The following is a 14,953-nucleotide window of genomic DNA, read 5'->3' on the forward strand; positions in this document are numbered from 1 at the left end:
CTACATGCATTGTGGCTCACAATTAGTTGTCATCATCAAGTCATTTGCTCATTGAATGAGTATATATATATATATATATATATATATATATATATATATATATATATGTATATATATATATATATATATGTATGTATGTATGTATGTATGTATAGGAGAGTTTCACATTTTTGAACTTTTAAAAAGGAACTTTCTTTTCCACAAGCCTAGATGCATTGGGGCTCACAATTAGCTGTCACCATCAAGTCATTTGCTCATTGAATGAGTTATATATATATATATATATATATATATATAAACACACACACACACACACACAATATTATATTATGTGCAAGTGTGTGAGAGAGAGAACACACACACACATACATACATATATGTATTTATAGGTATGTATATATAAATAGATCTATATGTATACCAACATAAACACATGCATGTGCATGCACACAACGTACCACACACACACACATGCACACAAAAAACACACACACGCACACAAGAAAACACATGCACACACACTTGCATGCACGTGCACATACACAAATATGCACACTTACACGCACACACTTACTTAACCTCACACATACACATACATGCATATAAACTTACATATATATACACGTATACACACACTGAAATACACAAATACACGTGCACACACATCGATAGGCACACATGCATACATAGATGCACATGTGCACACACATTTGCACATGTACATGCACACAATCTCACAGACATATGCAGGTGCACGTGCACACACATAGACACAAAAGTGTCAACATAAAAAATTTACATGCTTGCACACACATATACATTTGCATATGCACACACGTTCATATGTGTGTGTGTGTGTGTGTGTGTAAATAATATACATATATAGTATATTATATTATATAAAGAGTATATAACTGTATGATATATAATATATATATAGACATATATATATGTGTATGTATATATATATATATATACATACATACATACATACATACATATGTATATATATATATATACATACATACATATGTATGTATGTATGTATATATCATTGGGGTTATGGTGGACTCATAAGTTTAATCCCCCTTTAGCTGCACTTGATATTGAAGTGGCAAAGATTCTTAATAACAAAGGCATTAGATATCTAGCTGACTGTTGGGACAAAAATGTGGCTGGGTGGAAAAAGGTAAACCTTTTATCAGTGGAGTTTCAGTTAACCAGGAAAGAGAGAGACTTGATGACTCAGGTGCTGGAGTTGCTGCATAGTGAATTATGCTCCACAGCCCCACTGATATTTCAGTTTGGATCAAGGAGTGGTCTTCGATTAATGGTGTCAAATTAATGGAAGGCAAAACTAGGGATATTTTTGCTTTAATGAGAAAAGTGGATGCTAATGTTATGTACTGTAACAAAATATGGAATGTAAAGTGGAGTGCTTCTAGAAGGAAAAAGAGATGGCACTTGATATGGAATTGTTGGGTCCCTAGGAAATTTCAAGTCTTTCTGTGGAAGGTTTGCATGTGGGCACTACCTATTGGTTTTGCCCTAGATACAGGTCTTCAATAGAAATTGGCAAGCATGTGTTTTGGGAATGCCCAGCCCTAAGGAGCACTTGGTGCAAAATGACTAAGTGGATACAGAAGGGTCTGAATATGCAAACGTTATGGGAGGACTGGCTACTTGGGAAATGATGAGCACAGTGGGTTGGTATTTAACATTGTCAGATCTTGCACTCTATGGGAAATCTAGACTAGCAGAAATGAAATTATTTTTTTGAAGACTACATGTACAGGATTGCAGGATACTGAGCTGATGTATAAATGTATATGCATGTGTTGGTCTGTATGTAATGTAAATAAAGTTAGGTCTTTGGAGCTGGATTTGCTGATTCAGAATTTGCAGAGGAATATGCCTTGATTGTTTCCCTGTTTTTGGCAGAGCTTCGTGCATACTAGGGGTCTCTCCCTAATGTGGATTTGTTGGGTGTAGGTGAGGTACTCGATTGAGAAGAAAAGACCTCCAGATTTGGTCCTAAAACTCAAAGATGGTACCGCAAGGAAAAACAGTTGGATCACACTTTTGTGGCTTTTATTGAGAACCCAGTTGGCACTAGACCTACTGTCAAGGTTTGGTCAAAGCATGGGGGAATGCTGGAAAAACAATCTCCCCGGGGCTGCACTACTGAGGCCATGATGGAGGCTTGTTTATTATTGGGATATCAGATGTCATGGGATCAATCTAGCTTCTGGTGTGAGGATGAAAGATGGGAATTTCTTTGTAAAATCTTGAATGAGATAAAAAAGGAGTAGATAGTTGTGTTTGATGGGATGATGCATGGGTGATGTATGATTGAGTTTGATAGTTGTTTTCTTGGGGGGTCAATATAAATATATCATTGGTCAAAAAAGAAAAAGAAAAAAAAGAAACTTGAAGGCTTCAATGGGCATCAAATCCATTTTAGCCTTCAAAGAAGGTTGCAAATAAAAGCAATAAAAGTAAATTTTTCTTTTTTTTAAAACCAAATATATATATATATATATATATATATATATATATATATAAATCCAGTAGGATGCCACCTAGGCCTTCAATTTTGAAGTCTAGGAAAGGGTTGCAAAATTCAGCCCGGATTTCGTGTAAAAGGTGAAAACAGACTGCAAACTGCAGAGTCACGTTTTTGTCTCCGTGGGAGGAGTGGGCCCAAATTTGTGGGGCAACGCAGAGACGGCAAGGCGGAGCGGGAAGACGGCGCATGGATACGATAGAAGCTGCCAACACGCAGGGTTGGTGAGCAGTGAGGACACTGAGGAGGACTCGCATGGAGGATGGCCAAAGGTCAAAAGGGTTGGTGAGGATGCTCATGAGGGGTCGCCAAAGCTCTAAAAATCTTGGAGGACGCATCTATATGGCGTGTAAAAGTTGTCACAAAAACGGGAGAGTCAAGAAGCAGAAGCAGAAGCAGTGGCGCCATCAGCAGGTGTAGGTCCGCTCTGCCCCTTTCCAGATATCCGTTTTAAATCGGTGGGCAACGAGTCACGACTCACGACTCACGAGTTCCTTTAGTGTGGCAGCTTGCACGCTTTGAAGTTAGAACAAGTAAGTCCAGAGAGAGAGAGAGAGATTAACTTCGATAGAATTCAAGGTGAGGGCATATACAACCAACTGTTGGACTTTAACTGAGAGAGAGATTAACTTCGATAGAATTCAAGGTGAGGGCATATACAACCAACTGTTGGACTTTAACTAAGGTGGATCATGGCCTTTTTAAGGGTCCTTGCACTAGTCAATCTGGCTCACTTGTGGGTGGCAGAAATAGATTTCAATCTTTTCTTCTATTCAGCTTTAACCTGTGGGTTGATATATGGAGGGCATACATTTCACTATGTTACACTGTTTGGGAGAGGAACAAATGTTTATACTATATTCATATATGACGTATAGCGATAGCCTATATAGGACACTCACAGGTGAAATTGAGGGTGACCACGAATGATGTTGATACTGCAATGGTACATGACTCCTACGAACATCGATTTATAAAAATGTAAGGTGGTGCCATAGGCCTATAGCCGGGGTCACGACTCAATGGTATTACTACTGCAATGGTACGCGAGCTCCCACGGAGCATATATACCGTGCAACATATGAGCTGTTCAGGCGCGGGAAAAATGCTCGAATTTTATCCCTTATTTTTCACTTCTTTTGCATTTGGCCCACTCGGGATTCAATAATATGTTCCATTATCCTCTTCAGCCCCTTCGTCGGCTGTTTTCAGATTTCGGCGAATGTGAGTGTCTTTGGCCCCTCTTTGGTCATCTCACCTCTAGGAGGATTCCATGGTAGTCGCTCCGTCATCCTCGACTCGACCAAGGTGCCGTCCTTTGCCTTTCTTTTACTAAGCTGGACTTCCAGCTCTTCGTTTTAACATCATCTCCTTGGAGGCCTCCACCTTGGTTTGCAAAATTGTGGGTAGCCCTTGAGCGCATAGATAGCTCACGGATCTTTTGCAACCCCAAATCAGGGCCACACTCGACCAAGGGTGTCGTCCTTTGCCTTTCCTTTTCTGAGCTAGACTTCCAGCTCTTCGTTTCAACATCACCTCCTCGGAGGCCTCCACCTTGGTTTGCGAGATTGTGGGTAGTCGCTCGACGCATGGATAGCTCACAAATCTTTTGCAACCCCAAATCAGGGCCACACACACACTCAACCCGCCCAAATCATGGCCACAAGCTCGCTTGGGTGGCCTAGCACCAATGGCAAGCGTGGGAACAGGTCTATAGAGGAGCTTTCATCTAAAAGAAGGGAGATCACACCGAGTGGAACTAAAAAGAAAAATCATTGAAACTCCTTAAGAAAGCATTAGCATACTACCACCCAAGGATGATTTTTGATGGGTTGGGTCGCCCTTTAAAATGACATGTTTTGAGTAAATAGTGCCTGTATTTTCATATTTTACCTTATTTTTTTATGGTCACTAAAAATTGGAGGCTATATTTTATAGGAAAAATGACATGTTTTGAATAAATAGTGCCTGTATTTTCATATTTTACCTTATTTTTTGATGGTCACTAAATATTGGAGGCTATATTTTACGAGAAAAATGCCCCAAAATGGGCATGGCGCCCGTCAATAAGCAACCTTGCTACCACCAACCACATTCCACAACTCCAGCATACAAACTAGCAATGGTGCATTTTCATCAATTTGATGAATTATACTAAAACTCCATCAATAGAAGACATGATACAGTTTCCTAGGCTAGGCCGCCTTCAAAATAACGTGTTTAGAATAAATAGTGCTTGCAGCTTCATATTTTACCTTATTTTTTGATGGTCACAAAAAATTAGAGGTTGTACCTCCACAACGCGTGCCCATCACAAGTGCATTCCACAAATGTACAAACTAGCAATCGTACATTTTCATCAATTTCAAGAAACACTTTCCCACATATACTAGATGTAAGCTCTGAAATGTATTAAATTGGTACACTTACAATAATCACCCATGTGATAAATCTTTGTTGATTTCAAAGACCCCAAATCCATAAAAACTCACTTCATAATTAGATCCCACAAGCTTTGACATAAGTTACATGTTATTGCTTTCATATCATTGATAAAAGACATGATACTTGTTATATCTCTAAAACATTATGAGCATGCACCAATTTCTTTTTACATTTTATACATTCTACCATCAACCCAAAAGCAGATATTGTTTTTCCTTCAACAATGGTGCCTTAATCAATCTCTTGCCTATGATAGAGATTCTTGGGCATGAAGTTAATTGATGTGCATGTCTTTGTTCACGTGTTTGTAACACCCTCCATCTAGGGCAAAGTGAATGTCGAATGGCATAGTAACCACACAAAACAACCACATAGCAATCTAGAAGCATTCTTTTACAAGACTAATAGAAACTGCCCAAGGAGTGCATCTATAATGAGGGTAATAGAGAATTCTAGAGATCAACAAAGACCGCACTTGAGGTGAGAGTAAAGGGGATTGTAGGAGATGAACAAGGAGTGTACCTATGATGAGGGAAAGATGCGTTGCTCATGAGACATTTCTGGAGATCAACAAATGCTACACTTGTGGTGAGAGCAAGAGTGATTGCAAGACATCGACAAAGGAACCTATTATGAGGGAGAGGGGGAAAATGGAATGACAACTTCGAGCATAGAATATGTTGGAGGAAGATTATTTGCATGAAAATATCTTGAAGAAAGATTATTTTAATTAAAAAAATAAGGAAAGGGGGAGGAGAATTGGCATAAAGGGGTAGAGTGTATCACGTTTGAAAAAGGTTTTGGGTTATAATATTGATAGACTAAACTTTTTGACATAAAAAAGGGAGGAAGTAATAATTTTGGAAGAAGGAAAATGTTTGGTTAACTAAAATTTCGAGCTTTGTAAAGGTGTAAAGGGACATGGAAAAAAAGGTGTAAATGTGGGGTTGCACAACTGGGAAAGATATTTTGTGATGATGATACCTAGGTGAAAGTGTACTTTTAGGGGAGAAATGACAGGGGATACTTGGTAAAATGTTCACTTTTGAAGCCCTTTCGCCCCACACGTCCCCCTTTAAGTTTATAATCCCTATTTTTATAGCTCTGATTCTTCCCATGTGTGGTCATTATTAAGTTCATTCTACCTTTAATTATCGCACTATGCATTTCTGTTATGAGAAGTTAATTCATGGAATCTATATTCTCACGCTTTCTATTATTTATGGATTGGAGTTAATCCATAAAATATATATTCCCACATTTCTCACTTTTATGAATTCTCTTAGATGGGTTTAGATTGGGATGCCTTTCTAAATCCAAGCGATCGTATCTTTCTTTACACGTACTTACGTAGGTGAATCTGTACATGCGTAGAACTATTGGTTGCATCATCTCTCCTCTCTCTCTCTCTCTCTCTCTCTCTCTCTAACACTCTTCCTCTTTAACTCTTTTTGTCCCTCTAACACACACTCTCTTTTTCTCTCTCTAACACACACACTCTCTCTCTAAATCACTCTCTTTACCTTTCTATATTTCACTCTCTAACTCTCCCTCTAATTCTCTCCTTTTAACTAACTCTCTCTCTCTCTCTCTCTCTCTCTCTCTCTCTCTCCATATCTTAATCTCTCTTACTTTCTCTAACTCTCTCTATTTCTCTCAAATTGACCAACTCTCTCTCTCTCTCTCTCTCTCTCTCTCTACCTTTCTCTAACTCTCTCTCTACCTCACACTCTTCCAATCTCTCTAACTCCTTCTTTCTAACTCTCTCTATTTCTCCCGAATTGGCCAACTCTCTCTCTAATACACACACACACACACTCTCTCTAATACACACACACACACACACTCGCTCTGTCGTTCTCTCTCTATAACTTCTCTCTTTACCTTTCTCTCTCTAACACTCAATCTCTCTCTAATTCTCTCGAATTGGCCAACTGTCTCCCCCTCTCCCTCTCCCTCTAACTCACTGTCTTTACCTTTCTCTAACTTTCTCTCTCTTACTCTCTCCAACTGGCCAACTCTCTCTCTCTCTCTCTCAAATAACACACTCTCTCTTTCTCTCTAACTCTCTTTACCTTTCTCGAACTCTCTCTAGTTCTCTTTCTTAATCCCTCTCTCTCTCTCTCTAATTTTCTCTCTAACACTCACTTGTTCTCTCTAACTCTCTTTCTAACCCTCTCTATCTCTCTCATACACTATTTTTCTCTCTCTAACCTTCCCATTCTCTAACCCTCTCTCTCTCTAACTCTCTAACTCTCTAATCTAACCCTCAAATAAGATATATATATATATGTGTGTGTGTGTGTGTGTGTGTGTGTGTATAGTAGTATATATATATAGTAGTATGGTATAAAAGAGTACTACTATAGTATAGACTAGTTGTCCGACCCGTGCTTTGCATGCGTATATGATTCCCAGCTCGATATTTTTTAAATTCCTAGAGTAATGAGAGCCTACCAAACGTCTAAATTATTGCCATGTGGCAACTTCGTGAAACTCTCTTTTTATATAATATATATATATATAGAGAAGAAAAGAATAGAAGTATGGTATAGAAGGGTACTAGTATAGTATAGAAGAAGAGAAGAAAAGAGGAGCTTCCAAGTGGGAAAGCTAGGAGCTGCCAAGTGGTAGCTCCCAAATAATATATATAGAAGATAGAAGAAGAAGAGGAAGAGGAGAAGAGGACTACAATTTTAATAACTAGAGCTTATATATATATATATATATATATATATATATATATAGATAACAACAGTTTGTACATGCCTAGCATACACCATCACTTTGGATACTTCAAAAATTACAAAACACGTGTAGCAAGACCCATTTAAAAGAGATTAGACAAGCTTTTGAGGTGGAGAAAGAGTAGTAAGTTGTAATCTTGCATTGATTGTATGACAACTTTTATTTATTTATTTTAATACTAGATTTTTTATTTGTACCAAGCAGTGTCCTCACCAGCAGTGTGGTAGAGCAATTGGTGAAGCGTGTGTGTGTGTGTGTTTGGGGTAAGGTCTAGTATGACAGCTTTTGAACAGCTACAGGTAATATAAATAATTAGTATTGATCCGACATCTCATCTTTCCACACAAAAGATGCTTGTCCCCAGCTATAAACTATGAACTGATAAGGAGACTGGATCCCGGCAATCAAGATGAATCTGTGGGAGACTACATTTTATAGTGGGGAGAAGATAAAATCAAAGATATGGATGGTGCTTGGGTAGAGGTATCCAATTAAGTAAAAAAAGGTAGGGTGGCCATGGTCCCCTAAGCCAGCAAAGTGGACACGGGAGCTTCAAGAGATGCGGCGCGTGGAAAAGGTGTAAAAAGGGAACACGTTGGGGTAGGTGCTGGCTCTCATGCTGAATTTTGAGAGAGAGAGAGAGAGAGAGGACACATGTCAATAACTTTACACTGTTGGAGATACTGCTGATAATATGACTCAGCGCTCTGTGTGTTAACCGTGATAGCCTCAGAGGCTTATATGCGACGCTTATGAAGAAGAAAGCATCCAGGCATTTGCCGTTGCACGAAATCGAAATTATTGAATTAAATATATACTATACACCCCCCCTGCCCGAAGTTACCCAAATACGCTGCACTACAGCTCATCCCAAATTCCCCAAATAATTATATTACCATTTTTCGGAAAATTTCAACTTCTTTTAATTTTAATTTTGCAACGCTGGCCAAGCAGGCGGCTGGCCAATCCTTATCCTTTGCCAGAGTGTATCTATCTTGAAATTATTAAATATCGGGATTTAAGCTGTTCATAGACACAGGAGTGCATTGTCTGATGTATTATCATTCTTGGAATCTGACTGCTGAGGTTGCTTCTGAGGTTGCTCTATCCCTTCCACCTTTTTTTGGACCCCGCACCTTTACACCATGAATTTAAAAAAAATTTTATTTCTTACATAAATTGAGGCATATATATCTCTGTCTAGAAGTCTCCTTGTGGCCTCTACTTCTACTACTTCCTTTGCAAATCGCATAATTTCACACCTGTGTTTTTTTTTTTTTTTTTTGCATTGGCCATCTTCTTCTCCCTCTCAATCATTGAAAGGATAATTCAAGAGTTCTACCTAAATTTCAAAAAAAAAAGAAAATGGGGCTTGATGTGCCCTCCAATCGCCCATCCAAAGCTGGTGTAAATCGACCCTCCACGTCTGCAATTGTTACAGTTGAAGCAGAAGAAGAAATAGAAGAGGAAATCTTCATTAAGCTGCAATCTTACAGTGCAACACATAGCTCTCGTGCTGATCAAGTGATGGCATCCTTCACAGCAACATATAAAGAGTCTCTGAGAGATGCGCTGCAGAGATCAGAGTTCAACTTTGTGTTGACTGATCCAAGGTTGCAAGACAATCCCATAGTGTATGCAAGTGATGGGTTCTTGAAGATGACTGGGTACACAGCAGAGGAGGTGCTGGGCAGAAATTGCAGGTTTCTGCAAGGCCCTGCAACAGACAGGCGCACAATCATGGAGATTAGGGATGCAATTAGGGAGGAGAGGGACTGTCAGGTGGCCATTTTAAACTACTCCAAGCAAGGGAAACCCTTCTGGAACTTGTTCCACATGGCGCCTGTATACTCTAGAGAAGATGGGAGAGTTGTTCACTTTGTTGGGGTCCAGACTCCCATCAACTCAAGCTCTATTGAAGCTCAGCTCTCCAAGGGAAAGGAGTGCTTCTGCTCCCCTGTGGCTGATGCATCTCCTGCAAGCTTGGCACAAGAAGACCAAGTGGGCGCTACGAAGGGCTCAATTGGTGCAGATGTGGGTTAGTACCTTTGCACCTTTTCAAGTGTTTTTGAGCTGGATTCTCTTGTCGGTTTGCTCTGATTTGATGCAATGAGTGTATGTTTCTGGTACGGCCCAGCTTACTCTTTGATTGATTTGAGATTAATATGGTGTTTTATGCTGAGCTTTGTTGTGCTGATAGGTTTATATTTAGGGTTTTCTTTGATGAGTTGGGCTTAATGGTGGTTGTGTGCGGAAGAGATAAGTTGGGTGCTAGGTGCTCTGATTTGATGCCTAGTAAGTGTTTCTGTGACGAACAATTTATATGATGAATTGGGCTCCACAAGGTGTTCAATTGTGTGGGTTAGTTCTGCTGTGATGCTTTGTGTATGGATAGATTGAGTGCTAACAAGATTTGAAGATGTGGTAAATTTTCTAATCTCTTTGAGGAAGATTGGGCTTTTTGAGGCTCAGCACTATTGATTCCCTAATGTGCTGGGTTTTGATGCTTGCTAAATCCTATAAATGGATCGTCTAAGCTCGTATCATGTAGTTATGTATCTGGTTGGGGTTGAAGTGATGGGTTGGGTGTTTGATGTTGGTACAACACTGGCTGTCTGGGTCATGTGACTTAATAATTAAGATAATGAACTCGTTTGAGAGATTTAGGATGCTACACTTTGTAAGCTTGTGAGGGATAATCTAAGCAGCTGTTACACATTCCGTCTTTTAAAAAAGAAAGCATGGTGGTGATAGGTATGTTTCTTTTATTGGTTGATAAGGGGATTTTGAAGTTAATATAGCTACATTCTGGTGGTGGTGGTGATAATGGTGGGTATGTTCTTCATTTCTCGATAGCTTTTCATCTCATGTGGCATGCTTGTTGTCTCTTAAAGATGAAGACAATTGTGAAGTTGGGCAAGCTGATAAAGACAAAGCCAAGTCCTCTGTAAATTCTTTGCTCAACGAGCTTGCAAGTAAATGCAAAGGTGCTGGTGTAACAGAGACGAGATGTACTGCGGTTGGCTCCAGCGGAGAGAGAGTTGTCTGCTCTTCCTTGATGCTTTCCTTGACAAAAGTGCAGCAAAGCTTTGTATTGTATGTTCTTTTCTCTTTTCTTGTATTTTATCCTTTAGACCTTAGTCTGATATGTTTGCTGTATTTTCTATGTGATTTGTGGGTTTGATTGCTCCGTGTGATGTTGTTACCTTTGATGCAGAGCAAATCCGCACCTCCCTGATACTCCAATAGTTCATGCCAGTGACATGTTCCTACAATTGACTGGTAAGCTGCTGAACCCTAGATTTGGTTACTTGCAATTCCCCTATGCTGTCTCATTGTTCCCAAAGAGTGCTGCCTTGAATCTATGTTTTTCCTGCCACATGACCACCATCCCATTTTATCCATCACTAGATGTATGACGATGTGGGTTGTGCTGCACGCTTAACAAGCGTCATATCATTTATGTGTCCTCTTCGTCTGCAACTTCTCGCAGGTTACAGCCGCGAAGAAGTGGTTGGTCGGAATTGTAGATTCTTGCAAGGACCACACACCGATCGAAGAGCAGTTCAGTTAGTAAGTGTACTGCTAATGCTTTGTTTTCTGCTGTATCTTCAAGCACTAAGGTCTCTTTAGAGAAATAATTCTGTGGTCTTTCCCATGTGGTTGTGGTACACTAAAACATTGTTTGCAATACTTTATCTTGGATTGCTATAATCTACCCTCTCTCTGCCTATGGTCATCCCTCTCCTTGTATTTGACTAGAGGAACTGGGATCTTCTAGCTTTGGACCAAGTTATAAGCTCTTACATGTAGGCAGCGACAACAAACTTTGCATTGAGAGCCACACCCTCCCTGCCTATAAAGTCTCTTTATTGTTAGCTGTGAGTATAGCTATATCAATTTAGTACATAATTTCCGAATTGCATTCTTATGTCCACAGATAGGGGAATCATTGAAAGCAGAGAAGCCATGCACTGTCAGACTTCTTAACTACAGGTAAAAATCTATGTGCTCTATTTGCTGCTTTGATTTAAACATACTATGGCTGCTAGCCTGAGTTGCAAAAGACCCTTTGCATGTTTGACTAAACTTGTCTCTTTTCTTCTTGCAGGAAGGATAAAACACCTTTCTGGAATTTGTTACACATTGCTCCAGTAAGGAGCAATGCAGGCAAGGTAACACAACGTCTTTTGAATGATGCATCACTTGGATTGTGAAGTTTAGGTAGGTTCAGAAACTAATGGTTTCTCATTACACACCTAGGCAGGCTGCCAAGGGATTTTAATCACCCAGACAAGCTCCCATTAGATTATGTTACAATCACCTCTATGAGCACAATGAAAAATTTCCCATCACTGCTAGGGCATCATTACCTTTGTTATTTGTGGATCTTCATTCTGAAGTGCCAGGATCTTGATGTTATGCAGCTGATGGAGTAACTATAACTAAAGGTTTTGCTGGCCACCTTGCAGGTTGCCTTCTTTGTAGGGGTGCAATTGGATATGACCTCTCCTGAAGATGAGGAGCTGTGCTTTGGGAGTAGGATGACCCCTCACATTAAGCAACTAGGAGCTGTGGGGGCAGTGAGGGTTGCTGTCAGAAGCCTGCAAGGCGAAGGACTACGCCGCATTCGCAAGAGCGGGTAGTTGTGCCACCACTAATTAAGTACCCATTTTTTATGTAGCGTTAGGGGAACTAAAGTTCCCATGGAGTGTGGGCAAGATCTGTATGAATTCCCAGCTGTTCTTACCCTTATAAGGCTTGCCTGTTCCTTGATCTCTACTGTAATGGGGCCCGACATTAGGGTCTTTATACACTTGGATGCAATGTAGGCAATGAAAATGGCTGATGGTGGATGGGCACGATTGCCAAGCAATGGCTTACTGGTTGGTGGTGACATTTGAGCTATCTCACACCTTGGCAAATGAAAGAGTAATAAGATCTTTATCAATCAACTATGTAAATGAGTTGTTTATGCCATAGGTAAATCCTCAAAAAGGCATAGGAATCTTCATACCGTGTACAATTTGGGTCTTCTACAAATTTGTGGACCGTTTTTCTAACAGGGTAATTCTGAATAGCATATTATTAAAGTTAGATCCAAGTTCATGGGCCCAAGAGACAAGGCTGGAATTATTCTCTCGTGTTTGTGGGATAAGAAAATCTACATATAAGAAGACCTCTGTCCTTAGTTTAATTTCCAATTGCAATACTTGGATGGAGCAGGGAAAAGACCTCGGTTGTTGGAGGAGGATGAAAGTGAGTATGTTAATAATCGGCAGGTCTTGCAGATGGTGAGAGAGCTCTACCGCCTGCCCACCATGAATGGTGATAGACACGGACTCGGTGCTCTATACCGTCCCTGGAGCCCCGAGTCCTCCATACCGTCCCTGGAGCCGTACTCGGGGGGAAGAGAAGATCTTCGTGCCACTTTCCGGGATGCAACACCTGGAATGATGTAGAACCACTCAAATGCAGATAGGAGCCACCCTCTCCTGAAAATTATTGGCTTCTTTTACCGGAAGGCATGGAAAACAATTGTAAGCCACGCGGGTGGGGGGAGACTCTGGGAAGAGCGCATGCACCGGAGAGGCAGTAATGGTCTTGTGTTGTCTCCTCTCCGGATCAGGCGCGGCTGATGGTGGACAGGGGCATGCTAGCATGGGTGGATCTGGCTGGAGGAAGCGGGGGTGCGATGCTTAGGGAGGGGTGATGGCACGGCCCGGGGGGGGGGGGACGATGGCACGGCATGGGGGGTGACGTCGCGGCTCGAGGGCGGTGCAATGGCACGGCACCGGGGGATGGCACGGTGACGTCGCGGCCCGAGAGGGGTGCGACGGCAGGGGGGTTGTGAGGGCGGGGATGGCAAGGAGGTTCTGTTATTTGGAAGAATCCTCCAAACTTTTGAACGGCACCTTCAAATTTCAGCACTCGCGCCAGCTTATTTACAGCCCTTAGCCATGTCATCAGCAACTCAACATATCTCCTCTCCCAACCAGTGCCCCGTTGGTCCTTTTGCGCCCTGTGCATCTTCACCTTTTCCTCCTCAAATAGCCTGTACGCTTGAGCACCTACGGTGTATTGCTTTCCTTGCCGCATCCTGTGGTCAGCTGCCAAAGGGAGTTGGCAACCCTGTCAAAATTGACATGACATGAGATGCAGGTGGGTTGAAGATGATGGAGGTAGGAGGGCCAAGGTTGTCAAGAGGAGATAGTGTTGGTAGCGTTTAGTTGGGACGAGGATGAGCAGAAAGGGGTCAAAGTTGCTCAAAATCAACACATAAGCGAGGTGGAGAGGAGTTGGTTCAACGTCTACGAATTGAAGCGTTGGCTTAATGTCAACCGCTCGCGTCCCCCGACACAAAGTCAATCTTTCAACCTCCTCAAAGGTTGTCATGTCGCTTCGGTTGGTGGTTATTGGAAAAGACTAAATGGCAGCTTTGATGTCGATGTCCCCCTATGAAGTTGAAGTTGTTACACCCTTAGAAACATTTCCACGTCATTTAAAAAATAATAATATTAAAGGCTTGTAACATTCACTTTGATACGGTTAATGAGCAAACTACCCTTGGATCAAACATTTCATTAAGGATCCGATAGTTGAGCCATGTTTTTTTAAATTATAAAAGTACAAGCATGTAACAATCACTTTGACAAGGTTTATGAGCAAGCTACTTATGGTGCAAGAAAGGGGAGAAGAGAGAAGAGGATTATGATGCTTTTTCGAGCTCAAAGTGGAAAGTGTATGATTGTGAGCTCTAGGAGACTTCTTCATGTGTGGATTCCTTATCGGACTCCAATACTGTTAAGGATCATGCTTATATGATCTTGAGGATCATACTTTAGATACATGGGTAGATTACACATGTGGTGATGGTTATGCACATGAGGATTTGACATGTATCAATCAGAGTGTGGTGCATGATAATGATGCCTTGCACAAGCCTATTGTAGATGCTTCTTACTTCCAGTATGGCGACACTCTTTATACATGGGACATTGATAAGTGCTATGCTCATTGCATAGAGGATGACATAGAGTAATGCATGTGATGGTAGTCTTGATGATGGAGATACCCGCTATGACGATGCATACTCCATGCTTGATAGTGGAGATTTGTGTATGCTTGGTGCACATGTTACCTATGGTGAGTTGGGAGTTTGCATTTATAGTGGCAATGTGTATTTTGATGATT

General features: G+C 41.0%; 1 protein-coding gene across 1 annotated transcript; it reads left to right on the top strand.

Moving 5' to 3' along the window:
• Positions 1-8,525: 8,525 nt before the first annotated feature.
• Positions 8,526-12,854, top strand: PLPB (PAS/LOV protein B). Its single transcript, XM_086787538.1, has 7 exons — positions 8,526-9,797; positions 10,654-10,855; positions 10,977-11,041; positions 11,253-11,332; positions 11,700-11,755; positions 11,871-11,934; positions 12,232-12,854. Exons 1-7 carry the CDS (start codon positions 9,125-9,127, stop codon positions 12,403-12,405), a joined length of 1,314 nt encoding a protein of 437 aa, XP_086643664.1. The 5' UTR covers positions 8,526-9,124; the 3' UTR covers positions 12,406-12,854.
• Positions 12,855-14,953: the final 2,099 nt, after the last annotated feature.

The sequence above is a fragment of the Cibotium barometz genome, chromosome 51 (genome assembly GCF_041138505.1).
Source record: "Cibotium barometz isolate CiBa-2024 chromosome 51, ASM4113850v1, whole genome shotgun sequence".
NCBI lineage: Eukaryota > Viridiplantae > Streptophyta > Polypodiopsida > Cyatheales > Cibotiaceae > Cibotium > Cibotium barometz.